This window comes from Oncorhynchus kisutch, linkage group LG5 (assembly GCF_002021735.2).
Source record: "Oncorhynchus kisutch isolate 150728-3 linkage group LG5, Okis_V2, whole genome shotgun sequence".
NCBI classification, from domain to species: Eukaryota; Metazoa; Chordata; class Actinopteri; order Salmoniformes; family Salmonidae; genus Oncorhynchus; species Oncorhynchus kisutch.
In genome coordinates this window covers 48,015,368-48,035,441 of record NC_034178.2, presented here as the reverse complement: position 1 = coordinate 48,035,441, position 20,074 = coordinate 48,015,368, and the positions used below count along the sequence as shown (strand labels likewise).

Sequence of the window (20,074 nt, the reverse complement as noted above, 5' to 3'; positions counted from 1 at the left end):
GGCAGGATTATAGTGAACACACTCAACCTCTGCAGGTATAAACACAGAGAGGGAACATGAGAATGTGAGGGTGGGAAATCGTGTCAGTCTGTAGTCCAATGATAGGTGACTGATGGTACCATACAGTGACGAGGCACACCATCCAGAACATCTTTGTAAGGCAGAAGAATAACTGTGTGATTAAAATGTTGAGCCATTGATTTGATCCAAATTGATCCAAATTGTGAAGCCCATATCACCCACTAGTCCCAGCCTCCCATCCCCCGTCTCCACCCAGCCATTCAGATAGAGGCGTCAGAGGGCCAGGAAGTGGCGTCAGACAGCCAGGAAGTGTCCTCTATATTAAAATAACATAACGGGCCGCTGCTGCGAAATAAATGAACAGACAGCTGTTTCCAAACAAAGATTTATTGCCATGAATTTAAGGCCTTAAAAAACATTGAATTACCTTCTGGCTGACCGGCTGACGCCACATGAGAGGAATCTGACAGTATCTGACAGGGCCCGCTGCCCTGGCTGTCTGCAGCGCTATGACTAGCACAATTGTTTTCTCTCTCAACAGGCGCAATCAGATGGTTTTCCAGGGATCAAATGCCATTGTCATTTGTGTGTGTAAATGTGTTGAGTAAGGCTGTCGGCATCTCCTGGCAGATTGAGTGCTGATGTGTATCATATCCACCATAGATTGGGCACTTCAGATAGTCAAGCAAATAGAAACTGATGAGTCTCTATCCACTTAGTGGTGAGTTTATATTGATGATTGTTAAATTAACAGATCGCACCAATACCATTAACAACGTGGCCACACCAGTGGTGCAGAGTTGGAGCCCTGAAACCCTGTCACCCTAGGCTTTGTGAGGGTCCACCTGGTTTTTAATCTGACAGTCGTGCGTATCTGTATTCTGACGTGTGTGTTGTCCCTGTCAGCTACCTGAATGATCTAGAGAGGATAGCCAAAGCAGACTACATCCCCACACAGCAGGATGTGTTGCGGACCAGAGTCAAGACCACCGGCATCGTGGAGACACACTTCACCTTCAAAGACCTGCACTTTAAGTGAGTGGACCGCTGACGTACTAGTGTGTGCGTGATTCATTTTGAACCCCCTGCTCGTACCATTGCCCAAACGCAAAATAACCTCTGTTTCTTCTTTCCTCTCTGTCTTTCGGAGTGAAGCTAGCGATATTCATTCCTCCAAATCACCATTTTGTCTGGTTGTTACTTTGAAAAGACAATTTCCAGCTGACTAACCCTGTCTGGTTCTCTCTCTCTCTGTCTCTGTGTGTCTCTGTGTGTCTCTGTGTGTCTCTGTGTGTCTCTGTCTCTATATTTCTGTGTGTTCTGTTAGTTTGTGTGTGCATCGGTGTGTATGGTGGGAAGGTTGTGTGTCTCTGTGTGTCTCTGTGTGTGCTGTTAGTTTGTGTGTGCATCGGTGTGTCTCCGTCTCTGTCTCTGTGTGTCTCTGTATTTCTGTGTGTGCTGTTAGTTTGTGTGTGCATCAGTGTGTATGGTGGGAAGGTTGTGTGTCTCTGTGTGTCTCTGTGTGTGCTGTTAGTTTGTGTGTGCATCGGTGTGTCTCCGTCTCTGTGTGTCTCTGTATTTCTGTGTGTGCTGTTAGTTTGTGTGTGCATCGGTGTGTCTCCGTCTCTGTCTCTGTGTCTCTGTATTTCTGTGTGTGCTGTTAGTTTGTGTGTGCATCGGTGTGTCTCCGTCTCTGTCTCTGTGTATCTCTGTCTCTGTATTTCTGTGTGTGCTGTTAGTTTGTGTGTGCATCAGTGTGTATGGTGGGAAGGTTGTGTGTCTCTGTGTGTCTCTGTATTTCTGTGTGTGCTGTTAGTTTGTGTGCATCGGTGTGTATGGTGGGAAGGTTGTGTGAGAGTGATGGACTGGTTGACGTGTTCACTGGCGGTGGCTTCAGAAATCCATGTTCATTTGAATGTGGGAATTGGATCCATGCCTCCATTACTCCTTATCCTTGATAACATAACTATTTCTCAGTCATCTATCCATGTCTTAATTATAAAATACTGAGGAAATTCCTGTTTAAATCTCAATACCCCCACCACCTTTACACATCAAATGGAATAGAGGCTTCCAAATGGAGTCAGGATACACTATTTTCAAAGCACAAGGCTGCGTGTCTGTCTGTCTGTCTGTCAGTGTTTGGGTGTGTTTTTACACAAACACAAATAACAGAACGTTCCGCTGCCTGCCCTGCAGCAGTGTTAGCTAGTGTTTATCTGGTCTGATGGAATCAGGTTACAGTGAGTGATATTAAAGCTGATGAGAGCCCTGTTGAGGTGAGTACTACTCATTACAGCCCTGAACATTACAGCCCTGTGGTAATGAGCTGTACTTACTCAGTCTGCCAACACATAGCATAGTAGCACTCCATTACATAGGAACTTCACACAAATATCAGCTGAATTTCTAACAGGGCTGACGGTAGAACAACTAAACCGACAGTCTGTCTGCTATTTGACAAACATCAGACTTCCATGCCACTGTCTCAGTATTTATTATTATTCTCCATGTTTTGAAATGCCTTGGTGGTGGTGATTAGTAAATATCTCAAATGGGTTCCACAACCCAGACTGGAACTGGGAAGTGGGCATCCTCTCATCTCGCCCACGTGCCCGGTCGGTGGGTTGGTCGATGTCCTCATGAAAAGTAATGCAGGGCTCAATCGTGTCAACAAACAAACATTGCTAGATCGGCTCTCTCAGCGCCTCAGACCCATCCGTCTGCAGCCTGCCTGCCTCATAACCACGGCAATGTCACTGTACCAATATACCAACAAAATGCCAGGGTCTGTGCAGCGAAGGGTCTTGCCCAATGGAGACAGAGAGAGACAAAAAGAGAGACCGAGAGAAAGAGAGAGACAGATGGGGAGAGAGAGAGAGCGGTAGAGACAGAGGCAGACTGAATGCAGTGCACATGGAGAGAGAAGGTCGCCAGAGGAAGGCTAGCTGATCGGACTACAGAGATACCCTCAGGCCTCCCCTCTCCTCCAGGCCCAGCCTGAGTTAATGGAGAGTGGGAGATCCTCCAGGAATGTCAAATCATCATGGTGCTTACATGTTTTTGGTGTAATTATATATCCCAATACGGAGGTCATGAATGGCCCTGCAGAAAACATCCCCTCCTGTGTTTCCAGATCCAAATAGACCAAATAGGTTTAAGCAACATTGGGGAGGCTCCCGTAAAAAAATGAGGGGGAGCCAGCGCCATATTGTTTACACCTATCCACTTATTCCAAATCTGCACACACACATCAAAGGAGTGACAGGGCTAGACTATAGGTTGATCTGGGGGTTGGGGGTGGGCATACAGCACCACTAGTAAACAGCAGTAAAACGGTGACCCTAACTGTCTCCTTGTGTTCCTGCAGGATGTTTGACGTGGGTGGCCAGCGTTCTGAGAGGAAGAAGTGGATCCACTGCTTTGAGGGAGTCACAGCCATCATCTTCTGTGTGGCCATGAGTGCCTATGATCTGGTGCTGGCTGAGGATGAGGAGATGGTGAGGAGGCAGAACACTGTTGTCCTTTAAGTGCCACTAACTAGATCTCTCTTATCACTTTAAATGATATTTTATTTCTAAAGGAAATTGCTTCACATTCATTTTGATTTGTCTGGATCAACTGGAATTAAATAATGTTTTGTTTTCATTCCCTCCCTTGCTCTCTCTCTCTTTTCATCTCTCCATAGAACCGGATGCACGAGAGCATGAAGTTATTTGACTCCATCTGCAACAACAAGTGGTTCACAGAGACCTCCATCATCCTGTTCCTCAACAAGAAGGACTTGTTTGAGAAGAAGATCACCCACAGTCCCCTGACCATCTGCTTCCCAGAGTACTCTGGTAAGACCGTAACACAACTCTGCATCCCCTGAATGTTCCATATTCTCTTGTTGTTGGCAGTGTTTGTATGTTGACATTCTCATGTTAGACTAGGAGGTATCGTTTTTACCAGTAGAAGAAATCTAGTGGCAAGATGTATACACTACAATACCAAACGTATGTGGACACCTGCTCATCAAACATCTCATTCCAAAAATAATGGACATTAATATGGAGTTGGTCCCCCCTTTGCCTCAATAATAGTCTCAATAATACTCATCTGGGAAGGCTTTCCACTAGATGTTGGAACATTGCTGCGGGGACTTCCATTCAGGCACAAGAGCATTAGTCAGGTCGGGCACTGATGTTGGGTGATTAGCCCAGGCTCGCAGTCGGCATTCCAATTCATCCCAAAGGTGTTTGGTGGAGTATTGATCAGGCTTCTGTGGAGGCCAGTCAAGTTCTTCCACACCGGTCTCGACAAACCAGTTCTGTATGGACCTCACTTTGTGCACGGCGGCATTGGCATGATGAAACAGGAAAGGGCCTTCCCCAAACTGTTGCCAGAAGGTTAGAAGCACAGAATCGTCTAGTATGTCATTTTATGTTTTAGTGTTAAGCTTTTCCTCCACTGGAACTAAGGGGCCTAGACCGAACCATGAAAAACAGCCCCAGACCATTATTCCTCCTCCACCAAACTTTACAGTGGACATTATGCATTTGGGTAGCGTTCTCCTGACTTCCGCCAAACCCGATTTGTCCGTGTTCGGCTGCTCGGCCATGGAAACCCATTTCATCAAGTTGCTTCTAGAGCTGGTTGGAACTTGGTAGTGAGTGTTGCAACCGAGGACAGATTATTTTTTATGCGCTATGTGCTTCAGCACCCACCAGTCCCATTTTGGGAGTTTGTGTGGCCTACCACTTCGCGGCTGAGCCTTTGTTGCTCCTAGACGTTTTCACTTCACAATAACAGCACTTGAGGGAGCTCTAGCCGGGGCAGCTCTAGCAGGGCAGAAATTGTATGAACTGACTTGTTGGAAAGGTGGCATCCTTTGACGGTGCCACGTTGAAAGTCACTGAGCTCTTCAGTAAGGCCATTCTACTACCAATGTTTGTCAATGGAGATTGCATGGCTGTGTACTCGATTTTATACACCAACTGGTGAGACTGAAATAGCCCGAATCCACTCATTTGAAGTAGTGTCCATACTTTTGTATATATAGTGTAGCTTGACAAACCCCATGAATCCCATCGGTAGAGCAGGTACACTTCTCCACCTGACACTAGATTTCTCCTTGCATGACTTGTGCAGACTCAGTAGAACAACCTATCTAATTCTATGGGCACAACGCTCCTGTCTTAACCTCCTCTCCTATACCCAGGTCCCAACAAATTTGAAGAGGCACAGGCCTACATCCAGACCAAGTTTGAGGACCTGAACAAGAAGAAGGACACCAAGGAGATCTACAGCCACTTCACCCAAGCCACCGACACCAAGAACGTTCAGTTTGTCTTCGACGCCGTCACCGACGTCATCATCAAGAACAACCTGAAGGACTGTGGTCTCTTCTAGAGCGAAGCCTGAGGAAGAGTCAAGGTGAGCTGCTACACATAGAATAGAGCACACACATTTTACAAACACATGCTCATGGACTACACACACGCATGCACACACGGATATATATGTGTTCGTAAATGTACAGAAACCACCACTTAATGTTCTTTGAATGCAACTTAAAGGTGAATCTTGCATACATTAACCTCTCCCTTTCTCAGTCTTCCCTCAGATTACTTGAACAGCTCTGATGACCAGAAGGAAGGATGGGGAAGACAGACTGCACTGGCCAACCACGATTTCTGCTTTTATCTGCTTTTTTTAAAGACACCTAAGAGACTGAGAACTCGGAGAGCCTTGCAGAATTTCAACGATTGCTGATCCAGTTGCTCATAATTGTTAACTCTTTCAGCTAAGACCTTGAATCAAACATTTGTCTTTTTTGTTTTGTTTTTCTTTGTTTATTTTCAATTATTCGAGGAGAAAATTGAAAAGTTTTTATTAAATGCTTTCATGTTACTTTACAAAATCTAATGTGCAAATTCCATTAAACTTTTAATCACATAAGGCATATTTTTTTAAAGAAGCACAGGCATGAATAGAGAATATGAATCGAAAAAGGAGTGCTTTTTAAAATAATGTTTACATATGTTCCTCATTCATAGCCGAACCGCATATTGTTCATGCATGACACAAGATATATTAGCTCTGTAATCTGCACAGAATATTTTAACATTCCTTTTAGAAAATCGAAATAAAAAAATATAGAAAAGTAAAAACGAAAAAAAATCTTCACAACCAGGGGAAAGAATAGCAAAGATTCTAACTGATATTTAAAATATGTACTTAACATTGTTATTTTTTTATAGTACCATTTACATATATTTTGCAGTATGTTTGTGCCTACACTTCAGTTTACAACTGATTCTTAGATATACCTTTTTCAGTACTGTTTGACCGACTGTATGCACACATTTTTCTTCCATTTTCGTCAAACCATCTTAAGGATAAATAGTTCATACGGAAATACAAAATCTAATTGAGAGATAGCTTAGGGTTTGTGGTCAATTTTTAAATGCTTTAAAAGTCCTTATGATTATTTAATTTAAATAAAAATAGCACCTGACACACATGCTTGTGTTTTCCTACACATTGTTTAATTCATTTTCACATACTAATGGACAAGTTGTTCATATAATACTACAAATATAGTTTTATTCCACCAAACCAGATCATTAAAGGCTTGTTAGAACTATTGGTGTAATACAACCAAAATAAATCCTTATCCCACAATGGAGAAGAAAGCAGCCGAAAGGAAGAGAGACTAAAACCACTTTTATTGTTATTGCTGAGCAGAGCTATGTGAGTACACACAGTAATCTCTTGTGGAGAGGTCTACACAAACATAACGGAGAATCTGTCGGGACTGAACCTGATGCATAGGATAATGAGCAGCAATAGTTCCGGTGTTTGGGTTTTCCGTCACTGGTTATTTGGACAAATCATGATTTTGCAGGTGTTAGCATATTTCGGGAGGGGGGGGGATTTGGCCCGTAACTTATAAAGAGAGAGGGTGGAGCTCATTGTTCCGCACCTCGTTCTAGCAAATCTTGAACTTCACATTGACCTGTAATTGAAATCAAAATTACGCTAAAATGCCTGACTGCAAGCATATGAATCCTCTTCAGGCAGGACCAGATGGTGTAAACAGCAGATAGATGACTGCAGGTCGTTGATGGTGGACGTCCCCTACAGCCAACGCTGTTATCCTGTGGTAGAGTTGAACAGTTAACAGCAGCCTGAAACTAACCAAAAACATGTTTTAGATTTACTTCACATTTAGGCCTGAAAACATTGGATGAATTATTATATTTTCATTAATTTTAGAAGATTATTTGTTTACTATGAATATTAAAGCACCGCTTTTTCCTGGATGTTGTGCCTTCCCATCAAATCTCTGAGAGAACAGAATTGACCGGTTACATCTCTATCAAGCCTGTGCCTTATGCTGAGACTGTACTGTAACCCATTATAGAGTTTTCCAAAGCAATGAACCAACAGCTTGTCTTGTATGCTGACTTTAGACAGACCGAGGGTGCCATCTAGTGAGGCCTAGGAGGATTTTTTATTTATTTATTTGCAAATTATGGTGGAAAATAAGTATTTGGTCAATAACAAAAGTTTATCTCTTATATACCCTTTGTTGGCAATGACAGAGGTCAAACGTTTTCTGTAAGTCTTCACAAGGTTTTCACACACTGTTGCTGGTATTTTGGCCCATTCCTCCATGCAGATCTCCTCTAGATCAGTGATGTTTTGGGGCTGTTGCTGAGCAACACAGACTTTCAACTCCCTCCAAAGATTTTCTATGGGGTTGAGATCTGGAGACTGGCTAGGCCACTCCACGACCTTGAAATGCTTCTTACGGATCATCCAAATGCTCTCTAGCAAACTTCAGATGGGCCTGGACATGTACTGGCTTAAGCAGGGGGACGTCTGGCACTGCAGGATTTGAGGCCCTGGCGGCATAGTGTGTTAATGATGGTAGGCTTTGTTACTTTGGGTCCCAGCACTCTGCAGGTCATTCACTAGGTCCCCCTGTGTGGTTCTTGGATTTTTGCTCACCGTTCTTTTGATCATTTTGACCCCACGGGGTGAGCTCTTGCGTGGAGCCCCAGATCGAGGGAGATTATCAGTGGTCTTGTATGTCTTCCATTTCCTAATAATTGCTCCCACAGTTGATTTATTCAAACCAAGCAGCTTACCTATTGCAGATTCAGTCTTCCCAGCCTGTTGCAGGCCTACAATTTTGTTTCTGGTGTCCTTTGACAGCTCTTTGGTCTTGGCCATAGTGGAGTTTGGAGTGTGACTGTTTGAGGTTGTGGACAGGTGTCTTTTATACTGATAACAAGTTCAAACAGGTGCCATTAATACCGGTAACGAGTGGAGGACAGAGGAGCCTCTTAAAGAAGAAGTTACAGGTCTGTGAGAGCCAGAAATCTTGCTTGTTTGTAGGTGACCAAATACTTATTTTCCACTATAATTTGCAAATAAATTCATAAAAAATCCTACAATGTGATTTTCTGGATTTCTTTCTCTCATTTTGTCTCTCATAGTTGACGTGTACCTATGATGAAAATTACAGGCCTCTCTCATCTTTTTAATTGGGAGAACTTGCACAATTGGTGGCTGACCAAATATTTTTTTGCCCCACTGTAAGTGGATGCACATGGCATTCTGGCAACTTTGAGAAAAAATACTTAGTTGTGCCTGTTGTTTACACGCGTATCTGCCCTCTTATTGGCTAGAATGGTCTCACCTGATCTCACTTGCCTTCAATCATTAAGGACATTTCCATTGTTAGAGCGGTCACTTGGCTATCTTGTCAATATAATAGATAATCTTTGGTTGGATGCAATTGGAAACCATCGACCCAAATGTACCTGGTCATTCTCTATGGCTCCATTTTGACTCCCTTCTGTGCTCAGTTTGTTCATATCTTCCATGCTCAGATAACATAATACACAGTAAGGTGTGAGTTAGTGGTAAACGTTTCTTTTTAACAAGTATGTCTTATAATTCAGAACTTGGTTCTCTAATGGCACTTATGTCTGTCTCCTTTGATGGACATTCAGGCACAACTTTTGGTCCCTAACCATAGGTATTAACATAATATACTTATTATGGACTGTTACAATACCCAAACCCCTGCCGAAAACCTTGATGCTTCCATGGGAGAGCAGATCTTGTGAACTCTACATTGAGGAGGGACAGCATAGAGATGATAGTCTCTTATGGGTTTCCTATTGTAAAAGGTTTTCCTTCACATACAGCTCTGTGTTACAGTGGTGTGTACCATGTCTCCACAGGGCTGATCTTACTGTAGCAGTAGGAACACTGTTGGTCCAGGGGACTACATAGATGTAGGCCACAGCCTCCGTGTGATGCTGCCATCTGACACAGAGAGTGTGATCTCAAACATGGTGTGGTCATAGAACCCATCCATCACATAGGAGAACACATTCCTGGAGAACAGACTCATCCCAGTCATCAGAATACGGTCCACTGCAGCATCTGTGATGAATGCGATCATACATGCTCAGATATGCAAACAAATAATATACTTTAGATTAACAAAACATCTGATTTAGCCTGAGAGTGTGCTGGGGAATGTTGGTGTAAACAGTAAACTCCGTACACAGGGGCGTCATGCAATCCAAAAATATGAGTGGGCACAAAGTATGTGAGTGGCTGGAGGGTGGTCTGGATGGGGAGACATTTTCCATTTTTCAAACACATGAAACAGATTTCCTGCAATCTAGAGAAATGACCATTGTGCTTAATTTTTTTTTGTGCATATTTAAGCACACCTCTTGAGCTGTCTATCCACCAGACTGTTTTTTGTTTTTAAAGAAACTAATAATTCTTCTTTGCAACTCAACTATAATCTGGGTAAAAGTTTGAAAGGAATGTGAGCCTTATTCAATGCATTTAGCTATTGCTTGCTTTTCTAAAGTCTACCAGACTTGCCAGCAGGTATGCCAGCTAAGATAATTAGACAATCTAGCTACTCTAACTTGACTGATACCCTGAAATGGCTTCTTGGTATCTAGTTATGAGGCTGGGAGACTGGGAACTTATCTGGGCTTCATAAAATTGTTAAGTGACTAGAAGCATTACAGAGAGAGAAAAAACAAACAAAAAATATATATAATTAATTTTTTCAAGACAAATCTGAAGGGGGGATGTGCCCCTGTGACACATATGGACATGACGCTTCTGTAGTTACACACGCACACTGTGTACCGTTAGAGATGGTGGTTTAGAAAGTTGTTGTCTGCATCAGTGCAGCTGAGTGAGTGCATGGGGAGCAGTGTAGACACTGGGTCACACAATGTGTAGCATTATCATTTACATTCTGTCAGGAGAGGAGAAAATGAATACACAGTAGATTTCACAGTTTACATCCAAAACTACATTATCATCAGAACAGCTGATAACTTAGATCTGAAGGCGGAGCTCGCCCTGGCCCACAGTGTTCTATTGGTCAGAACCTGGAACACTCTGCTACAGCCAGCCGGTCAATATACTGGACACCAATGAGTTCCCACCTTTCTACTCCCCCTAAGTATTTGTTTAAGTAACACGACTTCACTGGATCACTGGGCACTAGACTTAGCCAAATAACCCTTATGTTTCTCATGTATATTGATGATAGATTACATTAGGTCATGTCTATGTCCAGGAGTTTTCCACATTATGTGACCATGACTTTAACCACTACAACTTGTGTCCATAGTTTTTCCTGATTAGGTTACATGGTCTGAAGAAACTTGGATGAAGTCATGTGTGGATTGCAGGGCCTAAAAGCCTGACTCAGGGGGAGGCAGCGTAGAGAGGACACTGGTCTATAATGTTAGAGTAATGGTGGTCATTAGGACAAGACAAACATCATACAGTCTGACCTCCTTCACTACAGATGAATGACCACCCAGAGTCTGTATGGTCTACTTCATACAGTCTGATCTCCTTCACTACAGATGAATGACCACCCAGAGTCTGTATGGTCTACATCATACCCACCATCATTATCCCTGTCAGACCACAACCTAATTATCAATGATGATCTGTGTTATTGGACAAAGGTTGGGGATAATTGGGACCTATGGTCTTAGCTGAATTACTTTAGAACTGCTTTGAATCAGTGGAATCAGTGGACAGCTCCAGGTAAAGCTGATAATGACACAATGCATAACATTTGATGTTATATGACGATTAGTGTGTATTGTTGTGCTTTTAAAATATGTTGTGTCTTGATAATTCAAGTGAATCTTCCTGCCAGGTGAACAACACTAGACTACGCCAATAACTTCCAGTATGAGGCCACCATCTTGGCTACAGACACAGGCACCCCTCCTCTCGCATGTTCCCTGGGTGTGTCTTGTACACAGTACTCCATCATCTATGTGGAAGGTTACATCAAGGTCATATGATGGCAGTGATGTAACCCAGTCCTTTCATCTGTATCCAGCCCAGGTGCTGGTGACTGTGACCCCACTCAATAAGTTTGACCCAGGGTTTCTGACTGTGTTTCAGTGTCTCAGAGGACACCAGGCCTGGTATGGCAGTGGGGATGGTGGGGTCCAGAGACAGACTGGCCCTTTGACATAATCCGCTACTCCATCACTTCAGGAGAGGCCATGTTCACTATGGACCCTGAGGGAGGTGAGGCTACAGCTGAGCACACATGGACCATCACCTAAGATTCTTAGGTTCCATAGAAACAGTCCAACAGTTAACATCCATCCATATGTTGCATGTACCAACCTGTAGAGTGACCTATTCTCTCCCTCCAGGGGAGCTGTATCTGGGTGGAGAGCTGGACTTTGAGCAGCAACAGGTGTATGTAGTGGGGGTTCAGGCTGAGGACGATGACCAGGGTGTGGACCGTACCAACCACAAGTGGAGGTGATGAATGGGCAAAGAGCTAATGCACCCTTGTACATGTATCTAGTACAGTATAACAGAATACATCCTTTCAGACATGTATCCATACAGTATCATACCATAGCTTAAATATGGTACCATCCTCTGATAGGACAAGAGACAGGAAGAGAGACAGATTTAAGTGAAAATGTCAGTAAAACATGGAGAACGTAATTTAGGATTCAGCTCTTTCTGTTTTTCAAAGCATCGAGGATATTATAAAACATAGATTTTCATGACATAATATCGGAGAGATAAAAATCTGACAATTCTAATCTTGAAAGTTAGATCTTTCACAAAACTATGGAGTACATCAGGGTTGGTGAGGTTAGTGCTGACAGTGGCTATAATATCCTCGGGTCCTTGGTTTTCAAAGATTCTGGGAAACTAGTGTCACGTTCTGACCTTAGTTCCTTTGTTTTGTCTTTGTTTAGTATGGTCAGGGCGTGAGTTGGGTGGGTTGTCTGTTAGTTTTTCTATATTTTCTATTTCTGTGTTTGGCCTGATATGGTTCTCAATCAGAGGCAACTGTCTATCGTTGTCCCTGATTGAGAACCATATTTAGGTAGCCTGTTTTCCATTGTGTTTTGTGGGTGGTTATTTTCAGTCTTTGTGTGTCTGCACCAGACAGAACTGTTTCGGTTGTTACTTTATTATTTTTGTTGTTCAGTTTTGATTATTATTAAATAAGATGAACACTAACGACGCTGCGCTTTGGTCCTCTCCTTCTTCCACCCAAGACAACCGTTACAACTAGACAGAAGAGATTTTGGTTAAACACACTTTCTACAACTTCTACATCTGACGAACTCAAAATTGTATCATAAACCCTAGAAATGAAACCTCTTCAGACTGGGCGGACGGTAGCCTAGCGGTTAGAGCGTTGGGCCAGTCATCAAAAGGTTGCTGGTTCAAATTCCTGAGCCGACAAGGTGAAAGGCACTTAACCCTAATTGCTCCTGTAAGTCGCTCTGGCTAAGAGCTTCTGCTAAATGATGTAAATGTACATATAAATGGGAGTGATAGGGCTCCCGAGTGGAGCAGAGGTCTAAGGCACTGCATCTCAGTGCTTGAGGCGTCACTACAGGCATCCTGGTTTGATCCCAGGCTGTATCACAACCGGCCATGATTGTGAGTACCATAGGGAGGCGCACAATTGTCCCAGCGTCATCTGGGTTTGACCTGGGTAGGCCGTCATTGTAAATAAGAATTTGTTCTTAACTGACTTGCCTAGTTAAATAAAGGTTAAAAAAATAATAGATAAGCATTCAGAAGGCAAGGTCTTGATCTTGATCCTGACTGTTCCGGTGTAGTTAGCCCCTTGTCTGTCTCTCACAATCATAGACAGCATCAACTTCTGTTCAACAACATCACATGAGAAGGAAATCATTTTGATAAAACAAACTTTTAAAACCTGCCATTATACGTAAAGATCAACCATGTCACTGCCTCACCCTTGGCCCTCTGCGGTAGTTAAAGGGTTTGATAGAGATGATGTTGCCATCTCCAGTGATGTGGAACGGTTCTTTGGAGTTGGTTAGGACTGATAGAAAACTGCAGCACAAACACACAAACCGGAAAAGGTATTAACACTCACTGTCTAAACCTGTACTAAAGGGAAGGGAAAGGGGATACCTAGTCAGTTACACAACTGAATGCATTCATTCAAATAGGACTATGTATTGGTACAGTAATACAGTTGTGTGTATATTACAGAGAGTGTGTCATTGCGGACTGGGCCGGAGGCCAGGACAGTGTAGAGAGTCACAGGAACAGGTTCTCTGGGACATGAACCTCAACTGTACACAAACACTCATCAGACCATCAATAAATTACAATGTCCCTCTTAACAATACATGAACCTTATACCCTTGTAATAACATTGTAATAAACATGTGATAGCCATGTAAACACGGTGTATAATGTATGTGTAGTGATTGAGGTGAGGGTGTATTACCAGGCAGCTGGAAAAGAGGTTCACACTGTGACGTGTTCTCATCCAACACACTGATATGGAAGGTCTGCTCTACATGGCCTGATGCAGTGACCAGGCCCAGACAAACACTCACCCTGCTGGCCTTCTCATAGTCCAGAGAACCGTTCAACACTATCTATACGTACACAATATTAGTCACAAAATATTTCTCTTCACTAATGTCTCATTTGTTCATGTGGAAAACAGGGGTTAGGGTTAAGCAGGGGTGTGGATTAGATGCTAGGGTTGAAGAGACATGAAAACTGATATTTGACTAAATTGTCTGTTCCGACCTGGACATTGAAGATACCAGAGACGTTAATAGGGTTGACGATGGGCGTCTCAAACACTGCTAACTCTGGGGTGAAAAGAGAGGATGTTGACTGTAGGGAGAAAACTGGAGCTCTGCACCAGAAACTCTACCACCACACTCCTGGAGGGGGTACTTTTCTGACACAGACACAGAGGCAGGAAGGTCTATGAACCCTAGAGGGAGCCACAGCACAGTGACCACTGCTCTAAATACTAAACAGAACATTCAGAGCTTGTGTCGACAATACAGCATGAGGTTATTGCACAGAACAGAAATACATAGGGCAGGGCTACTGATATATTATACTGGCATATTATACAGTGCCTTGCGAAAGTATTCGGCCCCCTTGAACTTTGCGACCTTTTGCCACATTTCAGGCTTCAAACATAAAGATATAAAACTGTATTTTTTTGTGAAGAATCAACAACAAGTGGGACACAATCATGAAGTGGAACGACATTTATTGGATATTTCAAACTTTTTTAACAAATCAAAAACAGAAAAATTGGGCGTGCAAAATTATTCAGCCCCCTTAAGTTAATACTTTGTAGCGCCACCTTTTGCTGCGATTACAGCTGTAAGTCGCTTGTGGTATGTCTCTATCAGTTTTGCACATCGAGAGACTGACATTTTTTCCCATTCCTCCTTGCAAAACAGCTCGAGCTCAGTGAGGTTGGATGGAGAGCATTTGTGAACAGCAGTTTTCAGTTCTTTCCACAGATTCTCGATTGGATTCAGGTCTGGACTTTGACTTGGCCATTCTAACACCTGGATATGTTTATTTTTTAACCATTCCATTGTAGATTTTGCTTTATGTTTTGGATCATTGTCTTGTTGGAAGACAAATCTCCGTTCCAGTCTCAGGTCTTTTGCAGACTCCATCAGGTTTTCTTCCAGAATGGTCCTGTATTTGGCTCCATCCATCTTCCCATCAATTTTAACCATCTTCCCTGTCCCTGCTGAAGAAAAGCAGGCCCAAACCATGATGCTGCCACCACCATGTTTGACAGTGGGGATGGTGTGTTCAAGGTGATGAGCTGTGTTGCTTTTACGCCAAACATAACGTTTTGCATTGTTGCCAAAAAGTTCAATTTTGGTTTCATCTGACCAGAGCACCTTCTTCCACATGTTTGGTGTGTCTCCCAGGTGGCTTGTGGCAAACTTTAAACGATACTTTTTATGGATATCTTTAAGAAATGGCTTTCTTTTTGCCACTCTTCCATAAAGGCCAGATTTGTGCAATTATACGACTGATTGTTGTCCTATGGACAGAGTCTCCCACCTCAGCTGTAGATCTCTGCAGTTCATCCAGAGTGATCATGGGCCTCTTGGCTGCATCTCTGATCAGTCTTCTCCTTGTATGAGCTTAAAGTTTAGAGGGACGGCCAGGTCTTGGTAGATTTGCAGTGGTCTGATACTCCTTCCATTTCAATATTATCGCTTGCACAGTGCTCCTTGGGATGTTTAAAGCTTGGGAAATCTTTTTGTATCCAAATCCGGCTTTAAACTTCTTCACAACAGTATCTCGGACCTGCCTGGTGTGTTCCTTGTTCTTCATGATGCTCTCTGCGCTTTTAACGGACCTCTGAGACTATCACAGTGCAGGTGCATTTATACGGAGACTTGATTACACACAGGTGGATTGTATTTATCATCATTAGTCATTTAGGTCAACATTGGATCATTCAGAGATCCTCACTGAACTTCTGGAGAGAGTTTGCTGCACTGAAAGTAAAGGGGCTGAATAATTTTGCACGCCAAATTTTTCAGTTTTTGATTTGTTAAAAAAGTTTGAAATATCCAATAAATGTCGTTCCACTTCATGATTGTGTCCCACTTGTTGTTGATTCTTCACAAAAAAATACAGTTTTATATCTTTATGTTTGAAGCGTGAAATGTGGCAAAAGGTTGCAAATTTCAAGGGGGCCGAAAACTTTTGCAAGGCACTGTATGTGTGATTTTAGAACGTGAGGAGGAAAAGGAGTAACATACTCTTCTTGTTCACCTGGGCTGAGTGTTATGGCTTGTTTTAGGGGTGGACTGGCTATCTGGCATTTCTGGCAAATGTCAGATGGACTGGACCCTTTTAGGCCCAGGGAGCCTGTCTAACTTGGGAGGAGGATTTGCTCATTTGGTTAATGGGGGGACACGGAAAAAATGGGCCGGTGTCAGGGCCTCGAGAAAAAATGGGCAGGTGTGGGGGCATCATGGGAAAAAAATTGCCAGTGTTGGAGAAATGCCAGGGCCGATTTCTGTTCCAAATCCGCCCCTGTGTGGTGGGGGTGGTGGTTGTGAGTGTGATCGTTGTTAGAATCAAAATGCTAAATATCTGATTACTCTCTAATATCTCTGGATAAATGTGAAGACTAAAATAGTTATTTCGAAGTGCCATGTGATTCAGGTATAAAATTTGCAGGCAAATCTATACAATTATTTTCAGTGTGCATATTTTTTGCTGTCAATCCAGCATAATTTCTACCGTGCTCAAAATAACTAAAATCTGACTTCAGTGAGTTCAAGACAACTGGTAACTCAGGAAAAAACTAGATCTGACTGGGAAATATGTTTAGAACCGTCATCCAACTCTGAATTGTAAGTCGGGAAATCTAGCCTCTTTCTAGAGCTATGACCTGAAGATCACTGACGTCATCATGATTCAACCATGTGTTTTTCAGAGTTCCCAGTTGTCTTGAAAGCACCATAAATCCAGAGAATGACAGACTTTGATGACAATGTTTGATGACAAAATGTGCCCTCAAGGACTGCCGCACCACCTTCCTGTTCAAGTGAGCACAGTACAACAAGGTGAGTCCAAAAATGTCTTGTATGCTGCTGCATAAATGATGTATTATGCCAGGGAGATATGTATACGGTAGCTAAGAAAGTAATACTAAGTGTATTTTGTGTAGTAAGATGTTAGTAACCCATGTGCCTCATCGGAATCCCTATTAATTTTGCCTACTATTCTGACTTGGTGGTGCACATGTAGCCTATAACCTAAATATAAATATAATCATTGAATATTGTAAGAGCTTTCATTGTCTGCTTATATGCCCCCTTGATTTATCCTACGGTTTGGACATGGTGTACAGGGAGAACACTGCAAGAACTGCCCATGTTCTGAATTCTGTCGCTGTACATTTTAAAAGTGTTGAACAAATAGCTATATTGACTACATCTGTCCTAGTTCCCTCGTGAATGTCTTAATTGAAATTATGGATTGCCTCTTATCCGCTTGTCGTCCCCTTATGCTATAGTTTGCACATCTCAATTCTCAGTAGAAACCACATTTGTTGAAGCAAGTCAGCCATATGAGCTATGTTTTTTTTAAAGGCAGTATATTATATTATATCATCCATATATTTATATATTCTTATTCCATTCCTTGCTGAGATTTGTGTATATTAGGTAGTTGTTGTTGAATTGTTAGATATCACTAGAAGCACAAGCATTTCGCTACACTCACAATAACATCTGCTAACCATGTGTATGTGATCAATACAATTTTATTTCATTTGATTTGATTTAAATGAGGCTGAATGAACTGTTTCGCTGCCAGACAAGGCTCCGCTGATAGCCAGGTGTAGCACTGGTAAGGTGTTGGGACTGCTGTTGGGACAGTTTTATGTAGGCCCTAACAGTTTGTGGGCACCGTTTACCACCGTTATAGTGCAATTAATGTATTGTTTAGTGTTGTGCTGTGTAGTGTAGTGGCTTTGCTGGCGTGCACCTCACCCCCCCCCCCCCCCAAAAAAAGGTGTTTGCCCCACCAAGATTTACATGCTAAAATCGCCACTGATATAGACAGGTGTGTGCCTTTCCAAATCATGTCCAATCCATTGAATTGACCTCAGGTGGACTCCAATCAAATTGTAGAAACATCTCAAGGATGATCAATAGAAACAGGAGGCACCTGAGCTCAATTTTGAGTCTCATAGCAAAGGGTCTGAATACAAATGTAAATAAGTTATTTCTGTTTTTATTTTTAATACATTTGCAAAAATGTCTAAAAACCAGTTTGCTTTGTTATTAGGGGGTGTTTATTGTGTGTAGGTTGATGAGAAAAATATATTTAATCTATTTTAGAATAACGCTGTAATGTAACAAAATGTGAAAAATAGTCAAGGGGTCTGAATAATTTCCGAATGCACTGTACTCCACCTCAGATATACAGTACATGACCACATCAACTGGTCTTGCCACATTTATGATCCTAAAATCAAGATGAACTGATAACATGTTCTATTATCTAACAATCACATTAACAGGAAAGAGATTGGGAACATGAAAACTGCATATTAATTCATGTATACTGTATATATAATCCATTAGAAAGAAAGGCCTGGATGTTCCTAAAATGAATTCACATTTCGATCGGTCATAATGCAGTAATGGCCACAAACCCATTCAAAAGAAGTGGAACAGTGTAATTACTTAGGCCTAATGCATTTAAAGAAAACAGCCCTAATTGATCCAAAATGTAGATGCAGTGGCATTTACAGCTGCTATTACACACATAAAAACGTTTATAATTGAAGTGTGCAGTTGTTAATGGACATTTTTTCAGAGACATTAAATGATGATGATGGACCCTTTTATAGAAAGCAGTGGCCCTTTTCATAAAAACACATCCAAAAGACCCTAAAAGCATCTTGTGAATTACTTAATTAAAACATGGCACATCATTCTAAAATCAGCCCCATGGACATTACAAGATGTCATTGAGGTAGCTGGGGCTGGTTTTAGTACATTAGAATAAGCATTAGAGGATGAAATTGTCAGGCATCTGGAGAACTAGGTTATACATTAGATTTTGCACCATATGGAAAAATATGTGTGGACTAAATGTGTTGAACTACTCACTTCCAGAAAAATGATAAGTTGTAGAAGCAGGTTGAGACATGTCACGGGAATATGATGCACCTACACAGATCTGGTCACATCATGGTTGAGGAGAGGAAAACATCTGCACATGAATAGTAGACCATCAAATTTGGATTCGTCCAATTAACAGTGAACAGTTGTACATCAGGCACCTTCACACGGACATGAATAACAATATATGACAAAATGGTGCAAATGGGTGACGACCCATTGACTGTAGGTGATTATCACCTGCTCAGTGGCTTTCAGCATATATCTCACTAGATGGCGACAAATGTGGCCCTATATTCTATCCCTGTGGCAGCCCTCGTGCTTTAATTTTCAAACATTTAATTCATCTGTAATTTCAATCATTTCAGTCATGTTTGTGCGCAATATACTTAAAGCACTTAGCTATGTGTTTAATGTACTTAGATTATATTCCGTTGGATCCTCCACAACATATAGGCCAGATTTGACATTTCTTTTAGGGCTGATTTCATTTTTACCAGCGAATTGTGTTCCATTTGCTGGAATACCATAAAAGCACAGTGCAGCCTCACATACTTTAAAGATTGAACAGTTTCCCATTTGGGATTGCTGGTTCCCACAGGGGTCTTCCAGAGAATAATCGTCGTGACAAATTGAACTCCTGACCTCAGAGAAAAACGGCATGTTTAGTACCAAAACATGACACAAATATGTATACACATCTGTCATTGATAAAAACATTGTTTTAGTAAATGCATAGGCTCCATTTTTATGACAAAGTATTTTTTTTTAATGTCGTAAACATAGTTCCACTTTGACATTATGGGGTAGTGTGTGTAGAACAGTGACACAAAGTCCATTTTAAATTAAATTTAGGCCACATATGACAAGCGCATGATGTGTGAATGTCTAGAAGATTATGATACAGATGTGTGTAGCAAAGAGGTGGCGACTAGCTAGCTATTCACTTGATCAGATTTCAAACTCTGATTGGCTGCTTCACTGCTTCAGAGATGCGAAGCTCTATAACTGGCTGGAGAGCGCACGCT

General features: G+C 42.1%; 1 protein-coding gene across 1 annotated transcript in view; it reads left to right on the top strand.

Annotated features, from left to right (window-relative positions):
• Positions 1-7,331, top strand: part of LOC109891172 (guanine nucleotide-binding protein G(i) subunit alpha-2-like) — an 89,152-nt gene extending 81,821 nt beyond the window's left edge. The window contains exons 5-9 of the mRNA XM_020483510.2: positions 928-1,056; positions 3,392-3,521; positions 3,710-3,863; positions 5,225-5,439; positions 5,619-7,331. Coding sequence (XP_020339099.1) covers positions 928-1,056; positions 3,392-3,521; positions 3,710-3,863; positions 5,225-5,415 — 604 coding nt within the window. The 3' untranslated portion in view covers positions 5,416-5,439; positions 5,619-7,331. The remainder of the gene's footprint in view (positions 1-927; positions 1,057-3,391; positions 3,522-3,709; positions 3,864-5,224; positions 5,440-5,618) is intronic.
• Positions 7,332-20,074: the final 12,743 nt, after the last annotated feature.